The 26,548-nt window shown below is 47.8% G+C and overlaps 2 protein-coding genes across 6 annotated transcripts; one reads left to right on the top strand and one right to left on the bottom strand.

Moving 5' to 3' along the window:
* Positions 1 to 8: 8 nt before the first annotated feature.
* On the bottom strand, positions 9 to 4,413 carry APOBR (apolipoprotein B receptor). The gene is made up of 4 exons (XM_082359610.1): positions 4,342 to 4,413; positions 1,335 to 4,001; positions 981 to 1,243; positions 9 to 890 (listed from the first exon to the last, which is right to left on the bottom strand). Exons 1-4 carry the CDS (start codon positions 4,396 to 4,398, stop codon positions 821 to 823), a joined length of 3,057 nt encoding a protein of 1,018 aa, XP_082215736.1. The 5' UTR covers positions 4,399 to 4,413; the 3' UTR covers positions 9 to 820.
* Positions 4,414 to 4,934: 521 nt separating this feature from the next.
* On the top strand, positions 4,935 to 17,020 carry CLN3 (CLN3 lysosomal/endosomal transmembrane protein, battenin). 5 transcript variants are annotated; one of them, XM_082359670.1, is made up of 17 exons: positions 4,935 to 5,283; positions 5,963 to 6,152; positions 6,341 to 6,463; positions 6,564 to 6,666; positions 9,073 to 9,169; positions 9,982 to 10,053; positions 10,466 to 10,545; positions 10,683 to 10,768; positions 11,400 to 11,472; positions 11,558 to 11,701; positions 12,524 to 12,636; positions 13,513 to 13,559; positions 13,641 to 13,709; positions 13,804 to 13,859; positions 13,998 to 14,091; positions 16,392 to 16,532; positions 16,639 to 17,020. In XM_082359670.1, exons 3-17 carry the CDS (start codon positions 6,418 to 6,420, stop codon positions 16,756 to 16,758), a joined length of 1,341 nt encoding a protein of 446 aa, XP_082215796.1. In that variant the 5' UTR covers positions 4,935 to 5,283; positions 5,963 to 6,152; positions 6,341 to 6,417; the 3' UTR covers positions 16,759 to 17,020. The 5 variants fall into 5 exon arrangements, with proteins under 5 accessions (XP_082215796.1, XP_082215797.1, XP_082215795.1 ...); XM_082359671.1 differs by lacking the exon at positions 4,935 to 5,283 and having other exon boundaries at positions 5,815 to 6,125; XM_082359669.1 differs by lacking the exon at positions 4,935 to 5,283 and having other exon boundaries at positions 5,815 to 6,152.
* Positions 17,021 to 26,548: the final 9,528 nt, after the last annotated feature.

Here is a 26,548-nt window from a genome sequence, read left to right as displayed (position 1 = left end):
TCCAGTCCTTGCCAGATATTTATTTCTTAGATATTTATTTATTGTTTAGAAAAATGGTTTATTTATTGTTTCGGGGACCTGCTAGTCATCCTCAGACTAGGCTGCCACGCTGGGTGCCTAATAAAGCACTCTCACCCTCTCTCTGCCTCGGCTTCTTTTCAGAGAAGGGGTGCCTGACATGCAAAGGGGCCCTGGAACAGAGTCTGCAGCTTCTGGTTACCCTGGACTCCTCTCTGATCTTACATTTTTGGGGTTCCTGGCCCACCTTCCCCCACTCTGGCTTGTTCAGCTGGTGGCTGCCGTAGTAACCAGCGGAGTTCTGAGACTGAGCTCCCATTTCGGAAGCTCAAGGCAGCTGGTCTGCTTCTCTTTGATTGCAAATGGAGCACCACTGGCCCTCCTGACCTTTTCCTCGAGGCCGGCTTCAGCCCCAGAGGTTTGCGTTAGTCCTACACGGCTCTCCAGGGCCTGGTGGGGGGTTGAGAATGGGGGGGTCGAGGAGTGGGCGCAGTAGAGAGGGAAGGCTGTGGGGAGAACTGTCTCTGTCCTCGCTCAGTCCTCCAAGCAGCTGAGACAGGTTGGGGAGGTAGGCAAGGCAGGCCATCAGAGAGAGGTGACCCCAGCGGGGCAGTGGTCCACCAGCCACATTGCAGAGTCAGACTCCTTAAGTTCATGGTTCGCGCAGACATCTGGTTCTGTCTGCTCCGTGAATGACACATCAAGAAACTAAGGCCCAGAGGGTGGAAAGGACACGTCCAAAGCGGCAGAGGGAGTCAGGCTGAGCAGGGTTCAACCCAGCCTTCCGAGCCTCACGTCCCAGTCACTGGGGCTTTGGCTGGCCCAGCCTGGCTCGCAGCTCCTGCATCATGCCAGGGTGTGCCAGGCCAAACCTGCAGACGGAAGACAGGCCGTGGGAGCTGGTGTCCAGATGCCGTCAGCCTCCTCCCCATCCCAGACCGGTCACCTCACCCTGTGCTTACCTCTGTCCCAGGGGCCTTCTGGCTGGCAATGGAGTCCCTTCAGGGCTGGAGGAGCTTGGCTCTGGGGGGTGCTCTGGCTCGAGAAGTCTCTGTTCGGGGGCTACCAGCTCTCCCTCCGGTGGGGGGCTGGGAGGCTCCTCCGGTTGCTCAGGGGCGGGGGTCCGTCGGAAGGAGGGCCGGGAGCGGCGCTGCGAGGAGCTGCGGGAAAGGAGTACTCGGCTCCTCGGGACAGAGACATCCAGGCGAGACCCAGGCAGCAGGGCCTACGGGGAAGAGGGCACGGGGTACCACGGGGCCGGCTTCAGCTTCGAGACTCTGCTCTGTCCAGCCCAGGACGCTACCTGGAGCCCTCACCTCGCTCCAGCTGCTGTGAGCACCCCCTCTGGCGCTCCCGGTGGCCTCCCTGCATGGTCCAGGCTCAGCCTCTGCAGGGTCCTGGTTGGTTGACTGGTCCTCTTGGCCCTGGACGTCCTCCAGGCCTTCTGGATCCACCTCCTTGGCCTCTGCCTTTTGGTCTCCAGTCACCTCGATATCCTCCACCTCAAGGGGCCTTTGTGCCTCTCCCTCGGGGTGCTTGTCCCCATGCTGCCCCTCACTGCTTTGCCCCTGCTCCCTCGCTTGCCATCCTCCAGCCTCTTCTTCCCCCAGCGTGTGCCCTCCTGGGAGGCCCTCTACCCTCACCACCTGGGAGCCCGAGGTAACGCCATCCATCCCCCAGCTTCCTTCTGCTACTGCGGATTCCTCCACCTCAGCCTGCTCTCCCCCGGGCTCACCCTCCCGAGTGGCCTCAGAAGCCTCTCCTTGGCCACCTCTGCCAGGCACCTCCTCCTCTGCTGAGCCCTCCAGGCCAAACTCCTGCCCACCTGTTTTCTCCCCCTCTGCAGCCTCTACCAGGTCCTCACCTCCGCCGGCTTCCTCTCTCCCTTCTGAATCCCGGTCTCTCCCGAATGCTTCCTCAGCCTCTCTGCCGGGCCTGTCCCCAGTCCCAGGAGCCCTTCCATCCAGAGCTGCCTTATCCTCCACGATCTCGGTAGCCAAAGAATTTGTCTCCATGTCGTCGCTGTCCTGGAGACTCGGAGCCTCCGCCTCCAGCCTCCAGCCTCTCCTGGATGTTCTGTCTGCCCCCCAGGGCACGGCGGCCTCCACCTCCTCCTCCTTGGTTTCTGTGATGTCTGACTCTCCCAATGACTGGACGGTCCCTGCTTCTGCTCCCTGCCTTCCACCCAGCTCCTGGTTCTCCGCTCCAGGGGCCTCCCCCTCCTCTGCTTCATGCCAGGCTTCCTTTACTTTCATCCACTCCCCGCCTGCCTCTGGGACCTCTGGTCGTGCAGACTCTTGGCCTCCTTCAGCCTCAGCCACCGGCGCCTGGCCTCCTGTAGCCTCCTCCTTCCCCTCTTCAGCATCTGCTTTTTCCTCCCGGGTGTTCCCTGTCTCCACATCCCTTCTTCTGTCTTCCCAGGCTTCAGCCACAGAGCTGTTAGGTTCTACATACCCCACGTTCCTGGGATATTCCTCCAGGCTCCTGTCTGTCTCCTCTCTGCTCAGGGCTGGAATGCTCCAGAGCTCTTCCTTACATGCCTGCCCTTCCTCAGGTTGCTCTGTGGGGGTCTGGGGGCCTCCCACCAGCTCAGGTTCTTGGCCTTCAGTGACCCTGTGCTCAAGGCCACCCCACCCCACCTCCAGTGCTTCCCCCCTGGTCTCAGCCTCTTCCTCACCCCTCTCCCTGCTGCACTCCTTCTTGGGCCTGGCCTCTGGGGTTGCCTCCAAGTCAACATCACCTTCAGCCTCATTTGCTACTTTGTCCTGGAGCAGCTCAGCCTCTGCAGCCCAGCAACTCTTCTGCTGCTCCTCGGCCTCCTCTGCCTGCACCGCCTCCTTGAGACTGGTCTGAGCAGCCCTGATCTCTGAGTCTTGCCTCTCCACAGCCTCTTCCTCAGCCTGATCTGCCTGGCCCTCAAAGCCCTCCCCTCCCTCCGCCTCTGACTCCTGACCTTCCTCAGCTTCCCTCCCTGCTGCCTGGTGCTTGGCCGCTTCTTCCACTCTCTCAGTTCCCAGGGCCTGGGTCTGTTTGGGGAACAGGCTCACTTCAGCCTCTCTATTCTCATCCACCTCCTCCTCCTCCTGGTCTCCCTTGGAGGTCTCCTCTAGGGCCCAGACTCTCCCAGTACCCTCTGGGATCCTTTCTCTTGGGACTGCCCCATGTTCAGTCTCCCCAACCCCTGGGAGGTCAGCCTCCTCCCTGCCTGAGGTTTCCCTGTCCTCAGATTCTGCCCCTGGCTCCTGTGTCCCCTGTGCCCTTGTGCTTTGGCCACCCCTTACCACTACCACCTCTTCTTCCCTCCCAGCCCCTTTGGCCCCAGGCCCCTGGATCTCCTCTGCAGCTGTCTCATCAACCCCATGCTCTGACTCCTTTCTGTCCTCTGCCACCTTTTGCCCATCAACACTCACCTTCCGCTCAAGCTCCTTGTGCCAGGTCCCCTCTGACTCCGCCCCTCCAGCCACCCCTGGCTCTGTTGCCCTGACCTCTTCCTCCTCCTCCTCCCGTTCCCAGGTTCTCAGTGTCTCCTCTCTCTTCACTTCCTGCTCATTGGGCTGCTGATTGTCCTGCGCTTGGCTACTCCTGTCTCGACCAGCCTCAGACCCTGCCTCAGACTTCTTTCTGGGCTCCAGGGGGATACTTGAATGCTGGCATCTAGTGGCCGTGGCTGCCTCCCAGGCCCCAGTGTCCTGCCTATCTGCTTGAGACCCATGGGATCTGCCTTCTCCCCCACCCCAGGTCTGTTCTGTAGCTGAGCTTTCCTCCTGGCATCTTCCAGCCTCTCCAGGCCCTCTCAGCCCTCCATCCCCCTTGCTTTGGCTGCCTCCAAGGCCCTCCACGGCCTCCTGGGCTTCCTCCTCCACCTTCCCCCCAAGCCTTCTTGCAGCCACCTCCCCCAGTTCCTCAGCTGCACACGCCTCCCTCCTCTCTGCAGTGGGGACATCATCTCCCATAAGGTAGGAGACAAAGGTGCTGAAAGACTCCTAGAAGAAAAGAGGGATGGGGACAAAGGTATTAAGGGGACGCCCAGCCCTCTCCCTCGGGGCCCTGGGCCAGAGGGACTCGGGAGAAGGAAGAGGGGTTCTAGGATCTAGGAGGAGGAGGGGGACAGGATCTGCAGAAGGAGCAGGAAAGGGCCTAGATTAGAGGTGTGTGGATGTGTTTGTGGAGATGAGGGGATTGAAATCCAGAGAAGATCGGGCTAGCAGTCTGTCTGATCCTGGGGAAGGAATCTTGAGTCTGAGGAGAAGCTCAAAGGGAGAAAGGAAGGTGAGGCCCCAGGGAGCAGGGTGAAAATCTCTGGCCTCTCTTTGCCCCTCTCACCAGTGCCCCCCTCAAGGCCTGATGCAGCCCAGGGAGATGTAGCCGGAGGAAATCCATCCTGTCTGTCTCTGTCTGTGTGTCCAGAAAGCTGACAATGATTGTCCCCACCCACCAAGCCAGTCTTCCCCAGGACCCAAGACACTTCCTCTTCCCCTGTCTCTCCCTGACGCATCCCCACCCCGAGCCCTGCCCACCTTCTGCAATGCCCACAGCTGCTTCCAGCCCAGGTTGGGAAATGGGTGTATATCACACAGGGGACTCAGGTGGTGTACATTCGGAGCTAAAGGGCAAGGGAGGAGGACCCAAAGGAAAAAGCAGGAGCAGAAGACCTCAAAATTGGGGAGGGGGGAGGGGGCATGTGGCAACTGCAGCTCAAGTGACTCAGGTCTTGTATTTACACCTCAGCCGTTTCCGTCTCCCCCCAAAGCCACAGCCTCTCTGTGAGAGGAAGCTGGGGTTTGTGGTTCCTGTTTTGCCTGGGGACAAGGAGTAGGAGTGAGGAGGGGGCTGGTAAGAGCGCTGGCTTCTCATTTCAGGGTCATTAATGCTTGCCCAAGAGGAAGAAGGGGCTGGATTGGTGGCTCCAATGCCCATTCCCTCACCTGTAGTCATTCTTGCGAAACGAAACTTGGCTAAACTTTGTACTGTGGTTATTCACGTCTACCTCCTACCCTCCTTTGAGTTCCTTGAAGGTGGAGGCCATGGATGACATGTTGCTGAATTTGTAGAGCCCTGCATGGGTAGTAGGACCCCATTTTTCATTGGTTGAGTGATCTGGGAAGCAGACCAAAGGGGGTACATTTCAAACAGCAGTCTGAGGGCCTGGTGGTGAGAAAGAGCTGGGAGAGGTGGGCACTGACTGTTGGAAGCCCACAAGAGAGATTAGCAGGGGAAAGACGTGATGAAGAAAATTCAGGATGTTGCTTTACCACCTAGAGGAAGGTAAGAGAATAATCGCTGCTTATCTGGGACTTTGTGAAGTGACCTTAATCGACACCTCTTCCTTGGGTCCCCTCCCTGAGCCTCACTTTCCAAATTTCCAATTAGAGGAACTAGATGAGATCACAGAATCAGAATCTTGGGCCTTAGAATCATCTGGTCTAAGCACCCTTAATGCAGGCAGGAATCCTGCGGCAGCCAGCTCAGCCAGCACCCCTGCCTCCGGTGCTCTATTTCTTATTGCCGAGTCTCTAAGGTCACCTTTAGGTCTAACGTTGTATGTTCATCAGTAACTTTCCTTTTTTGTTTTCTCATCTGTAAAACCAGGGTTGAACTACTACTTTGGTTCTAAGGTAATTTGAGAAAAGGTCTCTCTTAACCACCTTGGATACTGCCAACAGACAATTCATGAAATCTTTTTAGGTGGGTGTTATCTTTATTTGCAGTTTCTAAAGCAATCTAAAGGCAACAGATAGAAATAAGAATGACCTGAAGCTGGCTGCCTTGCCTTTGTTGTCAGCCAGAAACAGTACCCGCTTAGGCAGGTGGCCATATTTATTTCCGGCAGTTGCAGAGGAGCTGAAGCCACTGGCAGCCATGATTAGTGCTGGTACGGTAGGTCACGGCCTTGGGCGTCCCCAGCTAACGTCATGGTTCTTCTTGCTGATCCTACCCACCCCAGTTTTAAACCGGTGGTTCCAGGGTTCTCCCAGCCTCTCTCAGTCCCCCGCCCCGAAGCTGGGAAGGTCTAAAGAGAAGATCGAGAAAAGACCCGGAAGTGGTGAGGACCTTCAGGCACGTGATGAGGGACCCACAGGTGCTGTCACGTGACCCGTCATTCCTGGGTGCGGAATGTTTAGGTGCTCTTAAAGGTACAGGCTGCAGGGCCCCCTGCTTTAGAGGGGGCGGGGGCAGAGTCCGACGGGTGGGGCGTGGTGGGGCGTACGAGGGCGCGAGGTGGAACCTGGGGTTAGGGCCGTGGCTCGTGGGGCCGCCAGTGCAGCGGAGAAGCCGGAGCTGGGACCGGCAATGGGGCGTTGATCCCTCTCGCCTGTCGTAGACCCTCATCCGCCTCATCGGAGCCAACTCTGAACTCTCGCTGACTTTGGACCCCTCGGGGGACCTGAACTTGATGCCATGGGAGGCTGTGCGGGCTCTCGGCGGCGCCTTTCGGATTCGGAGGGTGAGTATTCATTCCTGCCCACCCTCACGGGATTGACTTCCTCGGTCCCGGGAGAACGCCCGTTGTCCCATCGTGCACCTGAGAGTGGGGTAGGGGTCAGGCCCTCTTCTTTTCCCCCTTCCAGGAGAGGAGGCCGATCCGGCACCTAGGCCCCCGCCGCAGGACCGTCAGGGCGCCCATTGGAAGAACGCGGTGGGCTTCTGGTGAGTGGCCTGAAGAAATAAAAGTAGGGTGGGAAGAGGGAAGCAACAAGAGGGTTGAGAAAAGAGAGTTGAGCTTCCAAAAAGGAGCTGAATCCACAAAATATTTACTGAACCGCTTGGTTTGCCCTGAGGCCATGTGTAAATTTCCCAAATTTCACTCATTCCCTTATCACCTTCACCTTTTGGCCAGCTTCTCATATGACCTGTAGGGATATTTTCTTCATGTTTTTACTCCAACCAACTCAGCCTTTATTTTATTTTTTCATGAAAATAATATCTATTCAAATTCAGAATTCGTGTCTCTGAAATTTTCTGTGTGACCATTTCTGAGATGAATATCAGTAACAAATCATTTAATTTCTAGACAAATCTCAATGTCATCGGTTATCTTCTTGATTTTAGTTTCTCTGAATTTTCTTTTTCTTGTCTGTAAAATGGGATGATAGCAGGTGTCTTGCCATGTTGTGAGGACTTTATTTTATTAATTTTTATTGGAGTATGGTTGCTTTAGTATGTGGTGTTAGCCTCCACTGCACAACAAAATGAATCAGCCATACACATACAGATATCCCCTCCCTTTCGGACTTCACTCCCATTTAGGTTACCACAGTGCATTAGGTAGAGTTCCTTGTGCTATACAGTATGTTCCCATCTCTTGTCTATTTTATACATAGTATGAATAATGTATATGTGTCAATCCCAGTCTCCCAATTCCTGCCTCCCCACCCCTTTCCCCCTTGGTATCCGTACATTTGTTCTCTACGTCTATGTATCTATTTCTGCTTTGCAAATAAGATCACCTATACCATTTTTCTAGATCCCATATACATGCGTTATTATACGATACTTGCTTTTCTCTTTCTGACTTACTTCACTCTGTATGACACTTTCTAGGTCCATCCACATCTCTACAAATGACCCAATTTCGTTCCTTTTTATGGCTGGGTAATATTCCATTGTAATTATGTACCACATTTTCTTTATCCATTCCTCCATTGATGGACATTTAGGTTGCTTCCATGTCCTGGCTGTTGTAAATAGTGCTGCTGTGAACATTGGGGTGCATGTGTTTTTTTGAATTATAGTCTTCTCTGGGTATATGCCCAGGAGTGGGATTGCTGGGTCATATGGTAGTTCCATTTTTAGTTTTTTAAGGAAACTCCATACTGTTTTACATAGTGGCTGTATCAATTTACACTCCCACCAACAGGGTATGAGGGTTCCCTTTTCTCCACACCCTCTCCAGCATTTGCTGTTTGTAGATTTTTTGATGATGGCCATTCTGACTGGTGTGAGGTGATACCTCACTGTAGTTTTGATTTGCATTTCTCTAATAATTAGTGATGTTGAGCATCGTTTCATGTGTTTGGGCCATCTGTATGTCTTCTTTGGAGAAATGTCTATTTAGGTCTTCTGCCCATTTTTGGATTGGGTTTTTTGTTTTTTTGATATGGAGCTGTATGAGCTGCTTGTATATTTTGGAGATCCAATTCAGCCTTTAAATTTGTAAATACATGTACTTTTTAAAAAAAAAACTATGAATCACTACTCTGGACGGAAAGCCAGTATTTTCCTAATGCACGTTTAAATAAATGCATCACTACCTTTTAACAGTCATCCATCTACCTCCTAAAATCATTCGAATACTGAGCTTTGGGAAATACTTCTAGCACTAACCTAAACATCAAGGACTTGGGTAACAGATTGGGTTGGAAGTGAGACTCTCTCTCTGAGCCTCAGTTTCTCAGCAGTAAAATGGGAAGAGCAGCAGTACCACTTCAGAGGCTTGTGAAAAGGACACATGATATCCTGGTGCTGGGCCCTGTTCCCGTCCCATCACTGATGGCAGCTCTGGGAGATGAGAATAAGTGAACCAGATCCTTCATGGATCATAAAGGGTATCATCTTGTTTTGATCCCTACAGCACTCTGTGAGATAGTCAGGAGAGAAATTTGGATCCCCATTTTACACATGAGTAGACTGAGGCCACTCAAGTAGGAAGTGGCAGACTTGGGACCTGAACATAGTCCTTTGGGTTTCAAGCCCCCAGGATCTTTCTACCATACCACAGTCAGAGACAGTGGATCAGTGGATGAGAAATGCCCCGGGAACTGGATCACGGTGGGAGCTTGGAGGAGAGAGTCATCAAGGATAACTTCCTTCTCTTCCTGGGAGAGTCTCAGAGATTAGATATGAACCTAAGTTTGTTGTCCCAAAGCCTGTATTTCTAACCTTCGCACTAAGTGGGGATGGGGTCTGGCGATAGAGAAAAAAGAAAGCACAGGAAAGGGGGAGGTTTGGTGCTAGGACTGTGGATAGATTGTATATAATTATATGTCTATTTTTCTATGTCAATTATATCTCAGTAAAACTGGGGGGTGGGGGGATCTGTCCTGCTCACTCCAGGCTCCTGGGCCTCTGCAACAACTTCTCTTACGTGGTGATGCTCAGCGCTGCCCACGACATCCTCAGTCACCAGAGAGCACCTGGGAACCAGAGCCATGTAAGTGACCCTCTCTACCACCACCACCATGTTTAGTCCCTATGGGAAGATGACGGACTCACCCTTGGGCAGAAACCCACTTGAAAAATTCATGGAATGAGGTGGCTAAGGGGTGGGGCAAGATGGCTAAAGTTCCCAGACCTCAGAACAGGAAGGGTCTTTAAGAATCAATTTGTTCTTGTAAAGCAATTGCAAACTCAAACGTTGGCCAGGTGGGACTATGGTCTAAGCCATGGTTTTTTAACCCCAGCACTGTTGATGTTTTGGGCTGGATAATTCTTTGTTGTGTGACTTTCCTGTGCATTGTAGGGTGTTTAGCAGCATCTCTGGCCTCTACCCACTGGATGACAATAGCATATCCCTCACCCTCCAGTTGTGACAAACAAGAATGTCTCCAGACATTGCCAGATGTTCCCTGAAGGGTATAATCATCTCTGGTCGAGAACCTCTTGTCTATGATGAGCTGGAGGATGCAGCCCCAAGGGGAACAGCTACCACCTTGCAGGTCCAACAGGGAATTTGGTCCAAGAACAGATTTTTCTGGAAACCCAAATTTTTTAAATGAAAGTTCCCGAGTGTGTTACCCAAATAAAGTCCACTTACAAGGCCATCTTTGGCGTGTGGACCATTAGTTTGAGACTTCTGTGGAAACCTCCCCTTCCCCCTTGTGCACATAGAGAAACTGAGGTCTTAAGAAGCCAGTGCTGACCCAAGGCCATCCTTCAAGTTAGAGCAGAGCTGGGAATGGAGCCTGGCCCTGTTTGTCTGCCCTCCTGCCTCCCTGGGTGAAAGATTTTCTTGTCTCCCATCAGGTGGACCCAGACCCAACACCCACCTCCCATAATAGCTCATCTCGATTTGACTGCAATTCTGTCTCCACAGCTGTGAGTACCCATCTGGTCCTCCCTTTACCCTTACTCTGGGTCTATAGACCCCACCCACACCCCCTCAGCACCCAGCTGGTACTATCATGACTCTACTGATTAAGACTGCCATTTACTGAGCCCTTTCTGTGTGCAGCATATATTAGCTTATTGAATCCATACAACAGTACTGTGAGTTAGGCTCTGTAATCATCCCCGTTTTCCAAATAAGGAGACTGAAGCTCAGAGAATGTGAATACCTTGACCCACAGCTAAGGAGCGGCAGACCTGGGACTGGAACTCAGATCTGTGTGACTTCAGAGCCTGTGTTTGTAGCAGGTCTAATGGGCTGGTTTCTATCTTTGCTTGGCCACTTGGTTGGGAGGGTTGTCCCTGGGAAGGTCTGGGGTCTTACTCTGTTCTCCGGTCCCAGGCGGTGCTCCTGGCAGACATCCTTCCCACCCTCGTCATCAAATTGCTGGCTCCTCTTGGCCTTCATCTGCTGCCCTACAGGTCTGGGTGGAGGTGGCGGGAGGAAAGGCAGGTGGGATCTGAGAGTGGGGAGGCTGGGAGAGCAGAGGAGGTGGCGTGAAGGCTGGGGAGCTGAGAATGGCAGCTGACCATCCCCCCCGGACTGTATCTCCCTTCAGCCCCCGGGTGCTCACCAGTGGGATTTGTGCTGCTGGAAGCTTCATCCTGGTTGCCTTTTCTCATTCGGTGGGAATCAGCCTGTGTGGTGAGTGTGAGGTTTTGTGTCAGGTGGGGGGTTCCAAGGAACTACAACAGAGCATTGGTGGGGGTAATCTCCCCAGCTTCCCAGAGGAGAGGGATTACTTTTGTAACCCCCGAGAAGCATGCTAAGACTGTCACAATAGGGGAAGGGAGATGAGGTTGATTTGGAGGGGTAGGCGGTGGGGAAGATGGGAGGAAACGGACAGATTAGATGGAGATCAAGATGAGCAGAGTCACCAAGCGTCTGTGATGGAGGTGGAGGAGGCATCAAGGATGAGTTCTTGGGAATTCCCTGGCAGTCCAGTGGTTAGGACTTGGTGCTTTCACTGCCGTGGCCTGGGGTCAGTCTCTGGTTGGGGAACTAAGATCCCACAAACCTCGCAGCGTGGCCAAAAAAAAAAAGAATGAGTTCTTACTCCTGATTTGATAACTGGGCGGATGCAAGTACCATTCCCTATGAGAGGACATGCAGAGGAAGGGGTTGGTTCTACTTCAGATCTGGAGCCCAGCCTATCCAAGGGATCTGTTTTTAGCCCCACTCTGCGGATGCAGAGGAGGCTGTGGCCACACCCCTTAGGGGATTGAGGCTATTGGGGAAAGGCTAGGTAGGTATGGCCATGCTTGTCTTTCCCCAGGTGTGGTCTTGGCTAGCATCTCTTCAGGTCTGGGGGAGGTCACCTTCCTTGCACTCACCGCCTTCTACCCCAGGTAAGCAGGCAGAGCAGGGAGTGAGGGGAGGGGGTCCCACTGCTGGCTTTGGTCCTTCTTCGTGCTACTGTGTTCTCCTTCTCAGGGCTGTGATCTCCTGGTGGTCCTCAGGTACTGGGGGAGCAGGTCTGCTGGGGGCACTGTCCTACCTGGGCCTCACCCAGGCTGGCCTCTCTCCCGAGCACACCCTGCTGTCCATGCTGGGTATACCCGCACTGCTGCTGGCCAGGTAAGCGGCCTGGGCTGGGAGGAAGAGGGACTCGAGGAGAGAGAACTTGATCACGATCCCATTCTTCAGATCCCTACAGTCATGTGGGGGGATGTGGATTCTGGACTCCGATAGGCCCGAGTTTGAGTCCTGGAGCTGCCACTTGTTAACTGTGTTGTATGGGACGAGTTACTTTACGTCTCTGACCCTCAGTTTTCCCGTATTTCAAATAGTGGTGGCCTTCCTTGCTTCCCCGTGCGGTGACATGCGTGAAGCATTCATTACAATGTGGTTCCCACGATGAGGGGACAAGGACAGACTCTGTTCATTTTGTGTGTATTTTCATGTGAATTAGGAAAAGTTTCAATTGGTCGACCAAACCTGTGATTTCACAGATTATCACTTAGGATAAGGCCATGTAGAAAAAGTGAATCAATTGAAAGGGAAATATTAAATAAAAAATATTATACACAGAGGGAATGTGGATATGGCAAATATCATGAAGGCAAAACATAAGTGACCAAACTTTGGAAACTTCTGGCCTAGCACAAAATGAACACGTGATAAATGGTAGCTAGAGTGATTATTAGAAAAACAACAAGAAAACAGGGCTGACACGCTTGGTGTGAGCCAGGAGTCAAAACGAGGGCCCGTGGATTAGAAACAACAGGAAGATACATTTCAGTTCCAGAGAAAGAAGCATTTTTGCGCAGTTGGAGTTCTCTGGCGGGGGATGGAGGGCCTTGGCGGAGAGGAGGAATGAGGGGGGCTGCCCTGGGAAGAAGTGACCTTTCCAGCCCGACAGAGGCTCTTCAATCTTCTTTTCATTCTGCCCACTTCTAGCTATTTCTTGTTGCTCACGTCTCCTGGGCCCCAGGACCCTGGAGGGGAAGGGGAGGCAGACACGGCAGCCCGGCAGCCCCTGATAAACAGCGAGGCCCCAGAGTCGAAGCCAGGTAGGAGACACAGTGACCGTCGGAGTGGTCACTTTCTCTGAGTTTCAGCCTTTTCCTCTCTACTGTGGGCAGTCAGAAGAGGAAGTGGATAGGCGTGCTGGTTATGGTGAGAGCCAATCACATTCATCTACTCAAGAAATACTCACTGAGTACTGACTATGTGTTGTACCATTCATAAACAAATAACTGAATTGGAAGCACGTTGTTTTCACACGTTGATAAGTACTAGAAGAACATAACAGAGTGATGTGCTTAGAAATGACAGATGGGGGGACTTCCCTGGTGGTCCAGTGGTTAGGACTCTGCGCTTCCACTGCAGGGGGCACGGGTTTGATCCCTGGTTGGAGAACTAAGATCCCACATGCCATGCAGTGAGGCCAAAAAAAAAAAAAAAAAAAAGCAAGAAATGACAGATGGGGGGAGGAAAGGGGTTCTATTTAGAGAAGGTGGTCAGTGAAGGCCTTTTTGAGGACATCTCATTGGGCTGAAATATGAATGACAAGGAGTCAGCCCTGTGCACATCCAGGTGAACAGGTTCCAGGTAGCGGGAACAGCAAGTGCTAAGGCCCTGTGGTGGGAATGAGCTTGGGAGTTCAAAAACAGAAAGAAGGGCCCACTGTGGCTGGGGTAGGGGTGTACCGCCATCAAGCTGTACAAGAGCCATGAAGAAGTCTCATCTAGTTACTTTTTTTTTTTAAATCATGGTAAAGTATCCATACCATGAAGTTTGCCAATTTAACCATTTTTAATTGTACAGTCCAGTGGCATATGTGCATTCACACTGTTGTGTTGGCTGGCTGATTCTTGCACACCAGCACCCCTTTTCTGAGTCAGTGTGCCGACCTCACCTGCCCTTCTCTCCCTGCCCCCCTGCAGGCTCCAGCTCACACCTGTCCCTTCGGGAAAGGTGGACCGTGTTTAAGGTACGGACGGTGGCTCTGGCGTGTCCCCTGTGGCCAGTGTTCATCTCCCAGCCTCCCGCTTATGTCTCCTGACCCTTCCAGGGCCTGCTGCGCTACATCGTCCCCTTGGTGCTGGTTTACTTTGCTGAGTATTTCATCAACCAGGGACTCGTGAGTGAGGGCTGCCAGGAGGGGTGTGGAAATAGTGATGAGGGTGGGGACCCACACATCCCCGTCCATCTCCCCCGTCTGGTCTTTGCTGCAGTTTGAACTCCTCTTCTTCCGGAACACGTTCCTGAGTCACGCTCAGCAATACCGCTGGTGAGAAGATTGAGGGTGGGTGGCAGCATGTCGGTGGGCTGGGGGGCGGGACTTAGATGATAAAGACTGGGGTTGGGAGGGGCTGCCCTGCCGAGTAGGCACCGGAGGGGCTTCCTCTTACTCCCTGCCCCCTTGAAGGTACCAGATGCTGTACCAGGCCGGCGTCTTTGCCTCCCGCTCCTCTCTCCGCTGCTGTCGCATCCGCCACACATGGGCCCTGGCCTTGCTACAGGTACTGAGCCCCTGGCCCTCACTCTCCGCCTGCCTTGGCTCCCAGCTTCCCTAGGCCCCATGCTTCCCTCCCTCAGCAGGGGTTATTGATTGCATACCGTCATGTTCTAAGCACGGGAACGGAGGCCAGCAGGGCTCTGTGTAAAATGAGTGGCCTCAGGAGCCAGGCGAACCTGGGTGCAGATCCCAGCTTCTGTACTCAGTAGCTGCGTGATTTAGGGCAGGTCCCTGAACTCATCTGAGCCTCAGTTTCCTCATGTATAAATCAGGCATGGTGTAAGAAATAGAAATGCGAAGAATGAAAGAACAAGAATTTGTATTGTGTCTTAATCAGCTAGAAGCACTTATTTAATGATTATTTGCCCAAGCCTCATGCAGAGAGGCAGGCTTTCAAATAATGTTTCCAAGGATAGGATAATGTCCAGTTCTTTTATCCTGGATGGTTAATTACAATAGAATCAGTGACATTGTAGTCAACAGGTTATTTATCTCAAGGCTGGTGAGCAAATTCATGGCAACGGTCATGTAAATGATTAAGCTTTAAATGAACGAAAATACCTGCAACAGTCTAACAAAAGGAGTTTTATGTAACCAGCATTCATGTTTCATTGTCACGTCTACAGCCACTGAAGGAAACTATTAAAAAAAACCTTCAACTCTTTTTTTTTTTGGAAAGAAAACATGATTTTCAACATTCATGTCTTCTTACTTGTTTCTAAATGTCAGAGTTCTCCGTGGTCAGACTTGAAAACACTTTAAAACAAGTCATTGGCAACCTCCAAATTATTCTCGGTGACTCTAATATCCCTCTGGGCCATAATCTTGGGACCAGAAGGGCATATAAAAAATCGCCTTTAAAATAAAGCTTCAACTCTTACAGGAAAGTTCTTTGCCCTTTTTAATAATTTTAACTCAATTCTGTGATAACAATATAGAGAATTAGGGTAGATTACACTTTAATGTTATGTCAACAGCAGGCAAATATCCTCTAACTTTCTTCCTTATTTGTCTGAGCAGGACTGCTACCCCAGAGCTTTGTACCCGCAAAGTCCCAGATTGTATCAACAATTCTTTTTTTTTTTGACTGCACCGCGGGGCATTTGGGTTCTTAGTCCCCTGACCAGGGATGGAACCCGTGCCCCCTGCAGTGGAAGCACGGAGTCTTAACCACTGGACCGCCAGGGAAGTCCCTGTATCAACAATTCTTAACTCAGGGTTCTTCATTAGATGCCACTGAAATGTGTAGCTTATGATTTTAGCTATAATTTTAACCAAGGCTGCTTCATAGAATTAGCGGCTTATAATCATTTAATTCCATTACAGAAAGTGTCTGGCCTAATGCTCCAGATGAAAGCATCTGCAGTGTTTCTAGGGTCATATTAGTATTACCAGGGTGTGTTCTTTTAAATGCAGATCTCTGAGCCCACCTCACTCTTCCTGAATTAGAACCTCTGAGGGCAAGGCCTGTGTAGGTAACAAGATCCACAAGTGATCTGTGTGTATGTTAAGCATGTGAACCACTGGGGTGGCCTACACACTGGGGAGGCAACCCTGTGCGCTGAGGACTGGGACAGTGGGATCCCCTGAAGGACTGGGGCACAGAGAAAGGGACCTACACCCTTGGGTGGGGTCAGCGAGCCTTCTTAGAAGGCGTGGGAACATCTAAGCCACGGTTTCTCACCCTTGGCGTTACTGCATTTCGGGCTGGATCCTTCTTTGTTGTGAAGCTGTCCTGTGAGCTGTAGGATGTCGAGCAGCATCCCTGGCCTCTGCCCACTACATGCCCGTAACACCCTCCCTTCCCGGTTGTAACAACCAGGAACATCTCCAGATGTTGCCAAATGTCCCCTAGGCAGCAAAGTCACGCCTAGTTGAGAACCTCTGGTCTCACCATAGCCTCAGTTTGGTAAAATAGAGGGGAACCTCTCCATTCAGGGAGACTTTGGGAAGAGGAATGAGATCATAGGAGTGAGAGTGACCCTGATCCAAGCTGAGCTGTGAACGGTGGTGACTAGGAGAGCCCAAGTGGGGGAAGGTGGGATAGCATCGCAGGCGGTAGGAGTGACATGGGCAAAGGGAGGAGACCCCCAAGGTCTAGGATGCTGGGATGCGGTAGGGAGAAGGCCTACCCCAGATCCCAGGGTCTGGTAGGCCAGCTGGGTGTTGGGATTTGATCCAGGCCTGTCAGCCCTCACCCTCATCAGCTTCTCTCAGAACCGGGGCCCACTGGACGGGATGGCACCTCCCTTCCTGCCCATCTCTGGTCCCAGGCTCAGCCCTCCCCTCCACCTGCACCCACAGTGCCTCAACCTGGCCTTCCTGCTGGCGGACGTGTGGCTGAGCTTCCTGCCGAGCATCTACCTTGTCTTCCTGATCATTCTGTATGAGGGACTCCTGGGGGGCGCAGCCTACGTGAACACCTTTCACAACATTGCCCTGGAGGTCAGCACCAGCCGGTCGAGGGCTGTGGGTGGGTGGCCCCTCTGGGAAAGTGCCAGGCAGGGGTAGCTAGGACTGAAGCCTCACGCCTGCTCCCCACCCTCCCCAGACCAGCAGTGAGCACCGGGAGTTTGCCATGGCAACCGCCTGTATCTCCGACACCTTGGGGATCTCGCTGTCAGGGCTCCTGGCCCTGCCTCTGCACGACTTCCTCTGCCAGTTCTCCTGACACTCTGACTCCTTGGAACATAGGACACACTGACCTGGGCCCACACTGACAGGCGGGCAGGTCGGACCGACCCCAGACCCACAGCCCAGAGCCCACCCACGAGCTCTGCCCCCAGCCATCCCTACACGGCTGGGATGTAGAAAAGTGCTGAGGTCCTGTTCCCCTTTGATGGAGGCGCAGCAGTTTTCTTCCACTTCCAAGCTGCTTTCGGCGAATTTCTTGGCATTATGCCGTCAGAATAAATGCCTAATTTATCAATTGACTCTTGTGCCATTTTTCTCTCTGAAAAAACATTTTCTTCTATTATAAAAGCAGTAAGCTCACTTTGGAATATATACAGGAGCGTGTAAAGAAAGTCTTTCAGCAAATTGTCTAGTCTTTGAGGCTTTGCTTATTTGTTAATTCCTTTATTCATTTACTCATTCATTCACTGTGTGGGACAATCTGTATGCATTTTTTTCCCAACATGTAAGTTTCCAAACCTACAGAGAAGTTGAAAGAACTTACACAATGAGTACTGATGTATGTACCACCTGGGTTCTACAACGAATGTTTTGTTCTAGTTGCTTTGTCATGTAGCCAACCTTCCACGCAAATCTATCCTTTCCTTAGTTCAACTTATTTTTGTGATGCATTTCAAAGTAGGAGGTTGACTGCAATACACCTCCCTCTTAATGCTTCAGCATGCACATTTTTACCTAGAATCCAGTCTATTTTACAAGTCCCCTTTCTTTTTTTTTAATTTATTTATTTTTGGCTGCGTTGGGTCTTCATTGCTGCGCGCGCAGGCTTTCTCTAGTTGTGGCGAGCGGGGGCTACTCTTCGTTGTGGTGCGAGGGCTTCTCATTGTGGTGGCTTCTCTTGTTGCGGAGCATGGGCTCTAGGCGCTTGGGCTTCAGTAGTTGCGGCACACGGGCTCAGTAGTTGCGGTTCGTGGGCTCTAGGGCATGCAGGCTTCAGTAGTTCTGGCACATAGGCTTAGCTGCTCCACGGCGTGTGGGAAGTCCCAACAGTACCTTAAAAAAGGACTTGTAGGGGGACTTCCCTGGTGGCACAGTGGTTAAGAATCCACCTGCCAATGCAGGGGACACAGGTTCGAGCCCTGATCCAGGAAGATCCCACGTGCCGCAGAGCAACTATGCCCGTGAGCCACAACTACTGAGCCCACGTGCCACAACTACTGAAGCCCACGCGCCTAGAACCTGTGCTCCGCAACAAGAGAAGCCACCGCAATGAGAAGCCCACACACTGCAACGAAGAGTAGCCCCCGCTCGCCACAACTAGAGAAATCCCACACACAGCAACGAAGACCCAACACAGCCAAAAATAAATAAATAAATAAAATTTTAAAAATAAGGTACTATTTATATACAGTAAAATGCACAAATCGTTATATATTTTTAAAGTAACTGAGGTTGGCTTAGCAGTATTTCCCATACTTCACTGTTAACCGTCTCTACCATATTTGTGATATCTGTGCATAACAGTACATTTATTAAGATTTTTTGGGAATTCCCTTGGCGGTCCAGTGGTTAGGACTCTGTGCTTCCACTGCAGGGGGTAAGGGTTCCGTCGGGGAATTAAGATCCCATGTGGTGCAGCTAAAAAAAAAAATTTTTTTTTCACTAAAGGGAATTTCCTGGTGGTCCAGTGGTTAGGACATAGCACTCTCACTGCTGAGGGCCTGGGTTCAATCCCTGGTCAGGGAACTAAGTTCCCACAGCCTCACAGTATGGCCAAATAAATACTTTTCATTAAAGCAACTAATTTTTAATAAAATTCACTCATTTTAAAGGGAAACGATGTTACTATTGAAATCATGAGCTTGGAATGCTAGTTATATTTTTTCTATGACACATTAAAATAAATACATAGGACTTCCCTGGTGGTCCAGTGGTTAACACTCTGAGCTCCCATTGCAGGGGGTCCAGGCTAGATCCCTGATCACGGAACTAGATCCTGCGGGCCACAACTAAGACCTGGCGCAGCCAAATAAATAAATATTTTTTAAAAATACATAGCTGTTAAGAGTGTAAAATGAACATTCAGGTACCCCCTGAGACTACCTCATCTCTACCAGTGATGCTTGTGGCCCACACTCAGGGGAAATGCTGACACAGTGCTTGATAGCATGGGCTTTGGCGGTGGAGAAACCTGGTTTTGGGGTCCCAACTCCGCTATTCAGTAGCTCTATGATCTTAGACAAGTCTCTCCATCTCTCTGCACCTTAATTTCTTGACGTGTCAAATGGGAATAACAATAGTATCAACACAGCATAAGGTGGTTGTGGAAATTACACGAGCTCCTGGGAAACCATAGCACTCAGTATATGTTAGCTTAGATCATGCTATGGTTTGAATCCCGCCTTTACCTTTTACATTGCCTTATGCCAGTGGTTCTCAAACTTTAGTGTGCACCAGAGGGCTTGTTAAAGTACAGATTGCTGGGACTTCCCTGGTGGTGCAGTGGTTGAGAATCTGCCTGCCAATGCAGGGGACACAGGTTCAATCCCTAGTCCGGGAAGATCCCACATGCCACGGAGCAACTAAGCCCTTGCACCACAACTACTGAGCCTGCAAGCCACAAATACTGAGCCCGCGCACCTAGAGCCTGTGCTCCGCAACAAAGAAGCCACCGCAATGAGAAGCCCGTGCACCACAATGAAGAGTAGCCCCTACTCACTGCAACTAGAGAAAGCCCGCATGCAGCAACGAAGACCCAGTGCAGCCAAAAATAAATTAATAAAATAAATAAATTTTTTTTAAAAGTACAGATTGCTGGGTTCATATCCAAAATATATAAAGAAACCATACAATCCAATAGCAAAAAAAGGAAATAATCCAATTTAAAAATGGGCAAAGGAACTGAATAGATGTTTCTCCAAAGAAATACGAAAGGCCAACAGGCCAACAGGTACTTGAAAAGATGCTCAACAGCACTAGTCATGGGAGTTCCTTGGTGACCTAGTAGTTAGGATTCGGGGCTTTCACTGCCGTGCCAGGGTTCAATCCCTGGTCGGGGAACTGATATCCCGCAAACCGAGTGGCGCGGCCAAAAAAAAAAAAAACTAGTCATTAGGGAAATGCAAATCAAAACCACAATGAGATGTCACCTCACACCTCTTAGAAGAGCCATCATCAAAAAGACCAGAGGTAACAAATGCTGGCATGGATGTATAGAAAAGGGAACACTTGGGCACTGTTGGTGGGATTGTAAATTTGCACAGCCACTATGGAAAACAGTATAGAAGATCCTCAAAAAATTAAAAGAACTACCATATGATGCAGAAATTCCACTTCTGCAAATATATCCAAAGGAAACAAAAACACTAATTTGAAAAGATATCTGCACCCCTATGTACATAGCAGCATTATTTACAATAGCCAAGACATGGAAACAACCTAAGTGTCCATTGATGGATGAATGGATGAAGAATTTGTGGAATATTTATATATATATACAATGGAATATTATTCAGCTGTTAAAAATGAGGAAATTCTACCATTTGCAACTACATGGATGAAGCTTGAAGGCATTATAGTAAGTGAAATAAGTCAGATAGAGAAGGACAAACACTGTATGATTTCACTTACATGTGGAATAAAAAAAAAAAAAACACTTTTTTTTTTTTTGGCTACGCCACTCAGCTTGTGGGATCTTGGTTCCCCATCCAGGGATTGAACATAGGCCACAGCAGTGAAAGCGCTAATTTATGATCCATGAACATAGGATGTCTTTCTGCTTATTTAGATCTTTATTTTCTTTCAACAGTGCTTTGTAGTTTTCATCGTATATATTTGAACCTCTTTTGTTAAATTTATGCCTAAGTATTTTATTCTTTTTGGTGCTTTTGTACATGGAATTACTTTCCTAATTTCCTTTTTGGATTCTTCATTACAAGTGTCTAGAAATACAATTGATTTTTGTCTATTGATCTTTTATGCTCCAACTCTGCTGAACTTGTTATTAGTTCAAATAGATTTTTGTAGATTCCTTAGGATTTTCTATATACAAGATTATGTCCTCTGCAAACCTTTCTAATCGGGATGCTTTTTATTTCACTTTCTGGCCTAATTGCCTTGACTAGAGCCTCCATTACAACATTAAATAGAAGTGGCAACATTCTTCAACATTCAAATAGAAGTAGACATTTTTGTCTTGTTCCTGATATTAGGGAAAAAGCTTTTAGTCTTTCATCATTAAGTATGATATTAGCTGTGGATTTTTTGTGGATGCCCTTTATCATATTGAGGAAGTTCCCTTCTATTCCTAGTTTGTTAGGTGTTTTGATCATGAAGGGGTTTTCAATATTGTCAACTGCTTTTTTTTTCATCTATTGAGATGATCGTGTGGTTTTTGTCCTTTATTCTATTGATATGGTGTATTAGCGAACTAATATTCATTTTCACATGTAAAGCTGACTTTGCATTTCTGATAAATCCCACTTGGTCATGGTCTATGTATTAGATTTTCTAGTATTTTGCTGAGGATTTTTATGCCTCTATTCGTAAGAGAAATTGGTCTGTAATTTTCTTTTCTCTTGTCATTTTTGTCTGGTTTTGATATCCAGGCAATGCAGGCCTCAGAGAATGAGTTGGGAAGTGTTCCCTCTTCTATTTTTTGTGATGAGTTTGTGAAGAACTGGTGTTAATTCTTTAAATATTTGAGGAATTAACTAGTGAAATGATCTGGATCTGGGCTTTTCTCTGTGGGTACTTTTTGCTACATGTGGTTTTTAAGCAGTTAATATGTGGTTAGTATGACTGAGAAACTGAAATTTTAATTTCATTTAATATTAATTAATTAGGTTAAATATAATAAGCCACAGATGGTTGTTCTTACAGAACAGGTCTTGAACAGTGGTACTCAATGGGGTGGTATTGCCCCCTATCGTCATTCTGGAAGTTTGTGGGGTTTTGAATCTCATGTAAATGGAGCAGAGCCCTTTAGAGGGTGAGGGCCTAGCCATCCTGCCAAGCACAACATGGTCCTGTGTGAAGAGTAATTTTCCTACGTCTGAGTGGCTTTTTAGTGTCTCCCCACAACCCAGACATCTAATTCCATTTTACATGTGAACCCAAAGTATATCTTGCTTGGTTTTAATATACGTGAATTTTCCAGGATTTCAACTATCATGTTCATTGAAGGAAGACTGCACTTCGTTTTGTTTGAACATTTACCAAGAGCTTTTTGCTGTATTTGGAAAATCCCCTCACTAAAGGCAACACCCAGTGTCTCATTCACTGTGATTCTAAGTACATATAAAAATGCTAAGTATATATACACATACTTATTTCAAAATATCAAATATGAAGAAAAAAATTCAACGTTTGTTCATATGATAATCGTCGTTTCATAAATCCAAACTATGTCATTGCAAGTAGGTGCAAATCTCTATTTCTTTATATCTTCTAGGGAAATCACATCTCAACATTTACATATTTAAATGCATATTTTCCATAAAATTTTTTTCCTTTATAAATATACTTAGAGCACAGCAGTATTTACTGAAGCTGAATGTACACTTACTCAATGACTCAGCTATCCCACCGAAGAGGATAAGTATTTATGTCCACAAAAAGACTCGTATCAAGATGTTGACAAAAGCTTTATTCACAATAGCCCAAGACTGGAAAGAGCCCAGATCAACAGGAGAATTAATACATGGTGACATAGTCATGCGATTGAAGACTATTCAGCAATCAAAAAAGAAGGAACTTTCAGTTCACGTAACAACATGGATGAATCTTATAGGCTTCTTAAAGTAGCCAAACACTAAAGAGGACATACCTTATAATTCTACTTTTTACATGAAACTCAAGAAAAGGCAAAACTAATTGATTACGGTAGAAGTCAAAACAGTTGGTGCACTCAGCTGTATATATCTTCAATATTTATTATTATTATTGTCTTTCAATAATACTAATGAAAAGAACACATTATTGAACACGTACTATGGGAAATGCACTGAGAGGGCTACTAAGACATACAAGATACTATCCTTGTCTTCAAGGAGCTTGGTGGCTATTTGGGAAAATAAAACACATACAAAGTAAAATAAAATAGTGTGTGTCAGAAGTTTATATTATCTATTAATTTCATAAAATGTTTCAAGATATTTGTTTTAAAAGTGGGGCATTGGCTCTGCCTGAGCTGAGGCCTCAATGGCTGGAGTTGAGTAAGAGAGGGCATGGTACCCAGGATTTAGTCCCAACGAGGAGTCAGCACCACCTCCTTCCCTACCCCATGCTCTGTTCTCTGCCTCCTCTCAGTCCACTCCCCTTCCAAGTTATGATTTATTCCACTGTGGTCAGTATTAGAAAATAAAATTATACATTCAGAAGAGTCTTCTGTGGCTTCTAAATCAGAGGACCTCACTCTGTCACTAGCTTAACCATTTCCTGCTCTTTCAGAGTCTTAGTTTTCTCATTTGTAAAATGAGGTTAGTAATAGCTGCTTTTCCTGCCTACCTACAAGTTTGTTATGAGTTTTACATGCCTTTATGCATTTGAAATTGCTATTCAATTGCCAGTAATGATTATCACTTTTCTGCTTGCTGGTTACATTATTACAGGCACTGGGAGAGAAGCAATTTGCTTAGGGTCATGTGACGCCCACAATGAACTGGAGATGCCAGACTGATCAAAAGTTCCTCCAGGGTGTGCTTCTTGCTCTGGAACCATTAAGGACCTCATCAAAATCTAGGCATTAACAAAATTCATCCGTTAAAAACACCCACGTTCTGCTTGGCTCCAGTTACAGAACCTAGTTATACTCACAAAGGAAGGCATCCTCGGGGTTTTTTTTACTTTGCTGCCCTCACTCCCATCCATCTTCTTCATAAGACCAAGTTGTGGCAACTCAAACATTGTTAGCGTCTAGCTCTAAAACAGCAAACCTCCCAATAGTTCAGATGGCTGTGAAATAATATTTGGGTTAAAATACAGGCTAGCAGTGTAATCCTGGGCAAGTCACTTGGCCTCTTAGGAGGGCCAAGGAATTCCCTGGCAGTCCAGTGGTTAAGGCTCCGTGCTTCCACTGCAGGGGGCCTGGGTTCGATCCCTGGTCAAGGAACTAAGATCCCACAAACAGTGACATATGGCAAAAAAAAAAAAAAAAAGAGGGTTGGGACAATAATATCTGCCTTACAGGGTTGTTGTGAAGATTTAAAAGAGGTATTCATCAATAGGAACACATTTTATATTTCATGATATATAATGATATGATAGTCTGCCATTAAAAAGAATGAGAAGGGAAGAGGGATGAATTTGGAATTTGGAATTAATAGATACACACTACTGTATATAAAATAGATAATCAACAAGGACCTAGTGTATAGCACAGGGGACTATATTCAATGTCTTGTAATAACCTATAGTGGAAAGCAATCTGAAAAAGAATACCTATTTATATATGCATGTATAACTAAATAACTTTGCTGTATACCTGAAACATTGTAAATGAACTATATTTCAATTAAAAATAAAATTTAAAAAAAGAATGAGAGGGCTTCCCTGGTGGCACAGTGGTTAAGAATCTGCCTGCCAATGCAGGGGACACAGGTTCGAGCCCTGGTCTGGGAAGATCCCACATGCCGCAGAGCAACTAAGCCTGTGCACCACAACTACTGAGCCTGTGCTCTAGAGCCCACGAGCCACAACTACTGAGCCCGAGTGCCACAACTACTGAAGCCCACGCGCCTAGAGCCCGTGCTATGCAACAAGAGAAGCCACCCAATGAGAAGCCTGCGCACCGCAACGAAGACCCAATGCGGCCAAAAATATAAATAAATAAATAAATATATAAAAAAAAAGGAGAGATCCATAAGCATTAAAGAATGAGCTGCAAGATATATGAATAATGAAATAAGACGTAGAAGAGCACATAAAATATGACATGATTTGTGTAAGAAATCATGTCATCCCATCTCTCTCTCTAGGTAGACAGACAGATGGTTATAGATAGACAGATAAATAGTTATCAATAGATCTGTCGACCTGCCTTTCTGTATATAGATATAGGTACATAAAAGGATATAGATATATGTATGTATGTTCATGTATAAGGATTATATAGATAAGGATATATAGACAGAGAGAGATATCCAATATCACATGTAGACATCCAAGAGATAGATAGATGTTTATACAATTCTTACACGTATACATACACCCATATATCTATATCCTTTTATGTATCTATATCTAAATACAGAGAGAGACATCTGGAAGATTACGCTATAGACTGATCATTATATTTGCCCCTAGGGAGAGAAGCTAAGGAACTGGAGATTGGGGTGGAAAGGAGATTTTTTCCCCCCTGTATATTCTTTTGTATCATTTATATTTTTAATCATGTACAAGTATTATTTTCAGATAAAGGGAGATGATCACATGAAAGGGCCTGGAACATGGTAGGTGCTTTAAAGATATTTGTGGATGTCCAGTGAACCTTGTTCATTTAACTAAGATGTCCCAAATGTATTTAAATTTTTTCTTTAAAAACAAAAACGAACCACAGCAGAATGTGGTATGTGGTATCACATGAAGTTTTGACAATGCTTATTGGATTGTCGGTACATAGGTGTTCATTAAAATAGTGTTTATTCTTGTCTCTATGTTTGAAATATTTCACAATAAAAAAAATTTAAGAAGCCTGCTGGGTAGTGACAGGAGGGGGATATGAGAAGGGAGTTTGGGTGGGGTTCTGGTCATGTTCTGTTTCTTGATGTGGGCATACAGATGTGCTCACTTCGTGGAAACTCATCAAGCTGTACACTTATGATCTGTCACTCATCTGAATCTATGTTACAGTTCAATAAAAATTTTACTAAAAAAGCCCCCTCCCTGTTAAATCGAAAAATTTCATAATGACTTAGTAAAGGATTAGTGAAAAATAAACAGTTTGGATATGATTTTTCCTTTGCAAATGATCAGGGTCTTGGGAGTAACTAGAAACCACTCTAAAATCAGTAGCTTTACTTTAGTCTGAATTTGCATTTCTTCATCTTCAGTGACAATGATCTTCAAATCACTCAACCTCCTTTACCCTTTACTCAAGCTCCCTTGGCCATTTCAGTGCATTCCCTTTCTGTTTTGGGAGGTAAAGAGGTTGACTTCAGCATCAGGTGGATCTGTGGGGAGAGAGGGAGGAAGAGAGGAAAGGAGAGAGAAAGAGAGAGAGGAAAAGGGGGGAAAGTGGAAGGAGAACAGGGGTGACAGGCCAGGATGTGTGGAAAGGCCCTGCCACATTCTAACCCCAATATACCAGCTGTTGAACTTGCCCTGAACTTTCCTGTCTCTAGGATTTTGTTCAGACCGTTTCCTCTACCTAAAGTGGCCTCCTTCTTTCCCCGTGATCTGCTAAGTCCCAGTTTTCTTTCAGGGGAGCATTGTACCCCCAGTGCTAAACAGTACCAGACATGCAGCAAGTGCTGAATGAATGAAACCACCTTAAAAAATGTAAAACAGTCGCATAAGCATTTGTGGAATAGTGAATGAATACTAGCTAATATTTATTATATGCTTATGTTGTGCAAGGCATTGTCCTAAATGCTTCACATATACTAAGCCACTTAATTCTCATAACACCCTATGAAGTAGGTCCTATTATGGTCCTAACCTGGGGAAACTGAATCACAGAGAGGTTAGGAAATCTGCCTAGGTTCACACACTAGTAAGTGATGGAGCTGGGATTCAAATACAAAGTCCGATCCGAAGTTTGCTCTAAGCCTGGCTCCAAAACCTTGCAGCTCATCAGCATCGCGTGGGCGCTTTAAGAAAGTAAACTG

This window comes from Balaenoptera borealis (genome assembly GCF_965194805.1).
Source record: "Balaenoptera borealis genome assembly, chromosome: 16".
NCBI classification, from domain to species: domain Eukaryota; kingdom Metazoa; phylum Chordata; class Mammalia; order Artiodactyla; family Balaenopteridae; genus Balaenoptera; species Balaenoptera borealis.
The sequence above is the reverse complement of the archived record's forward strand: the minus strand, read 5'-3'. Positions and strand labels throughout refer to the sequence as shown.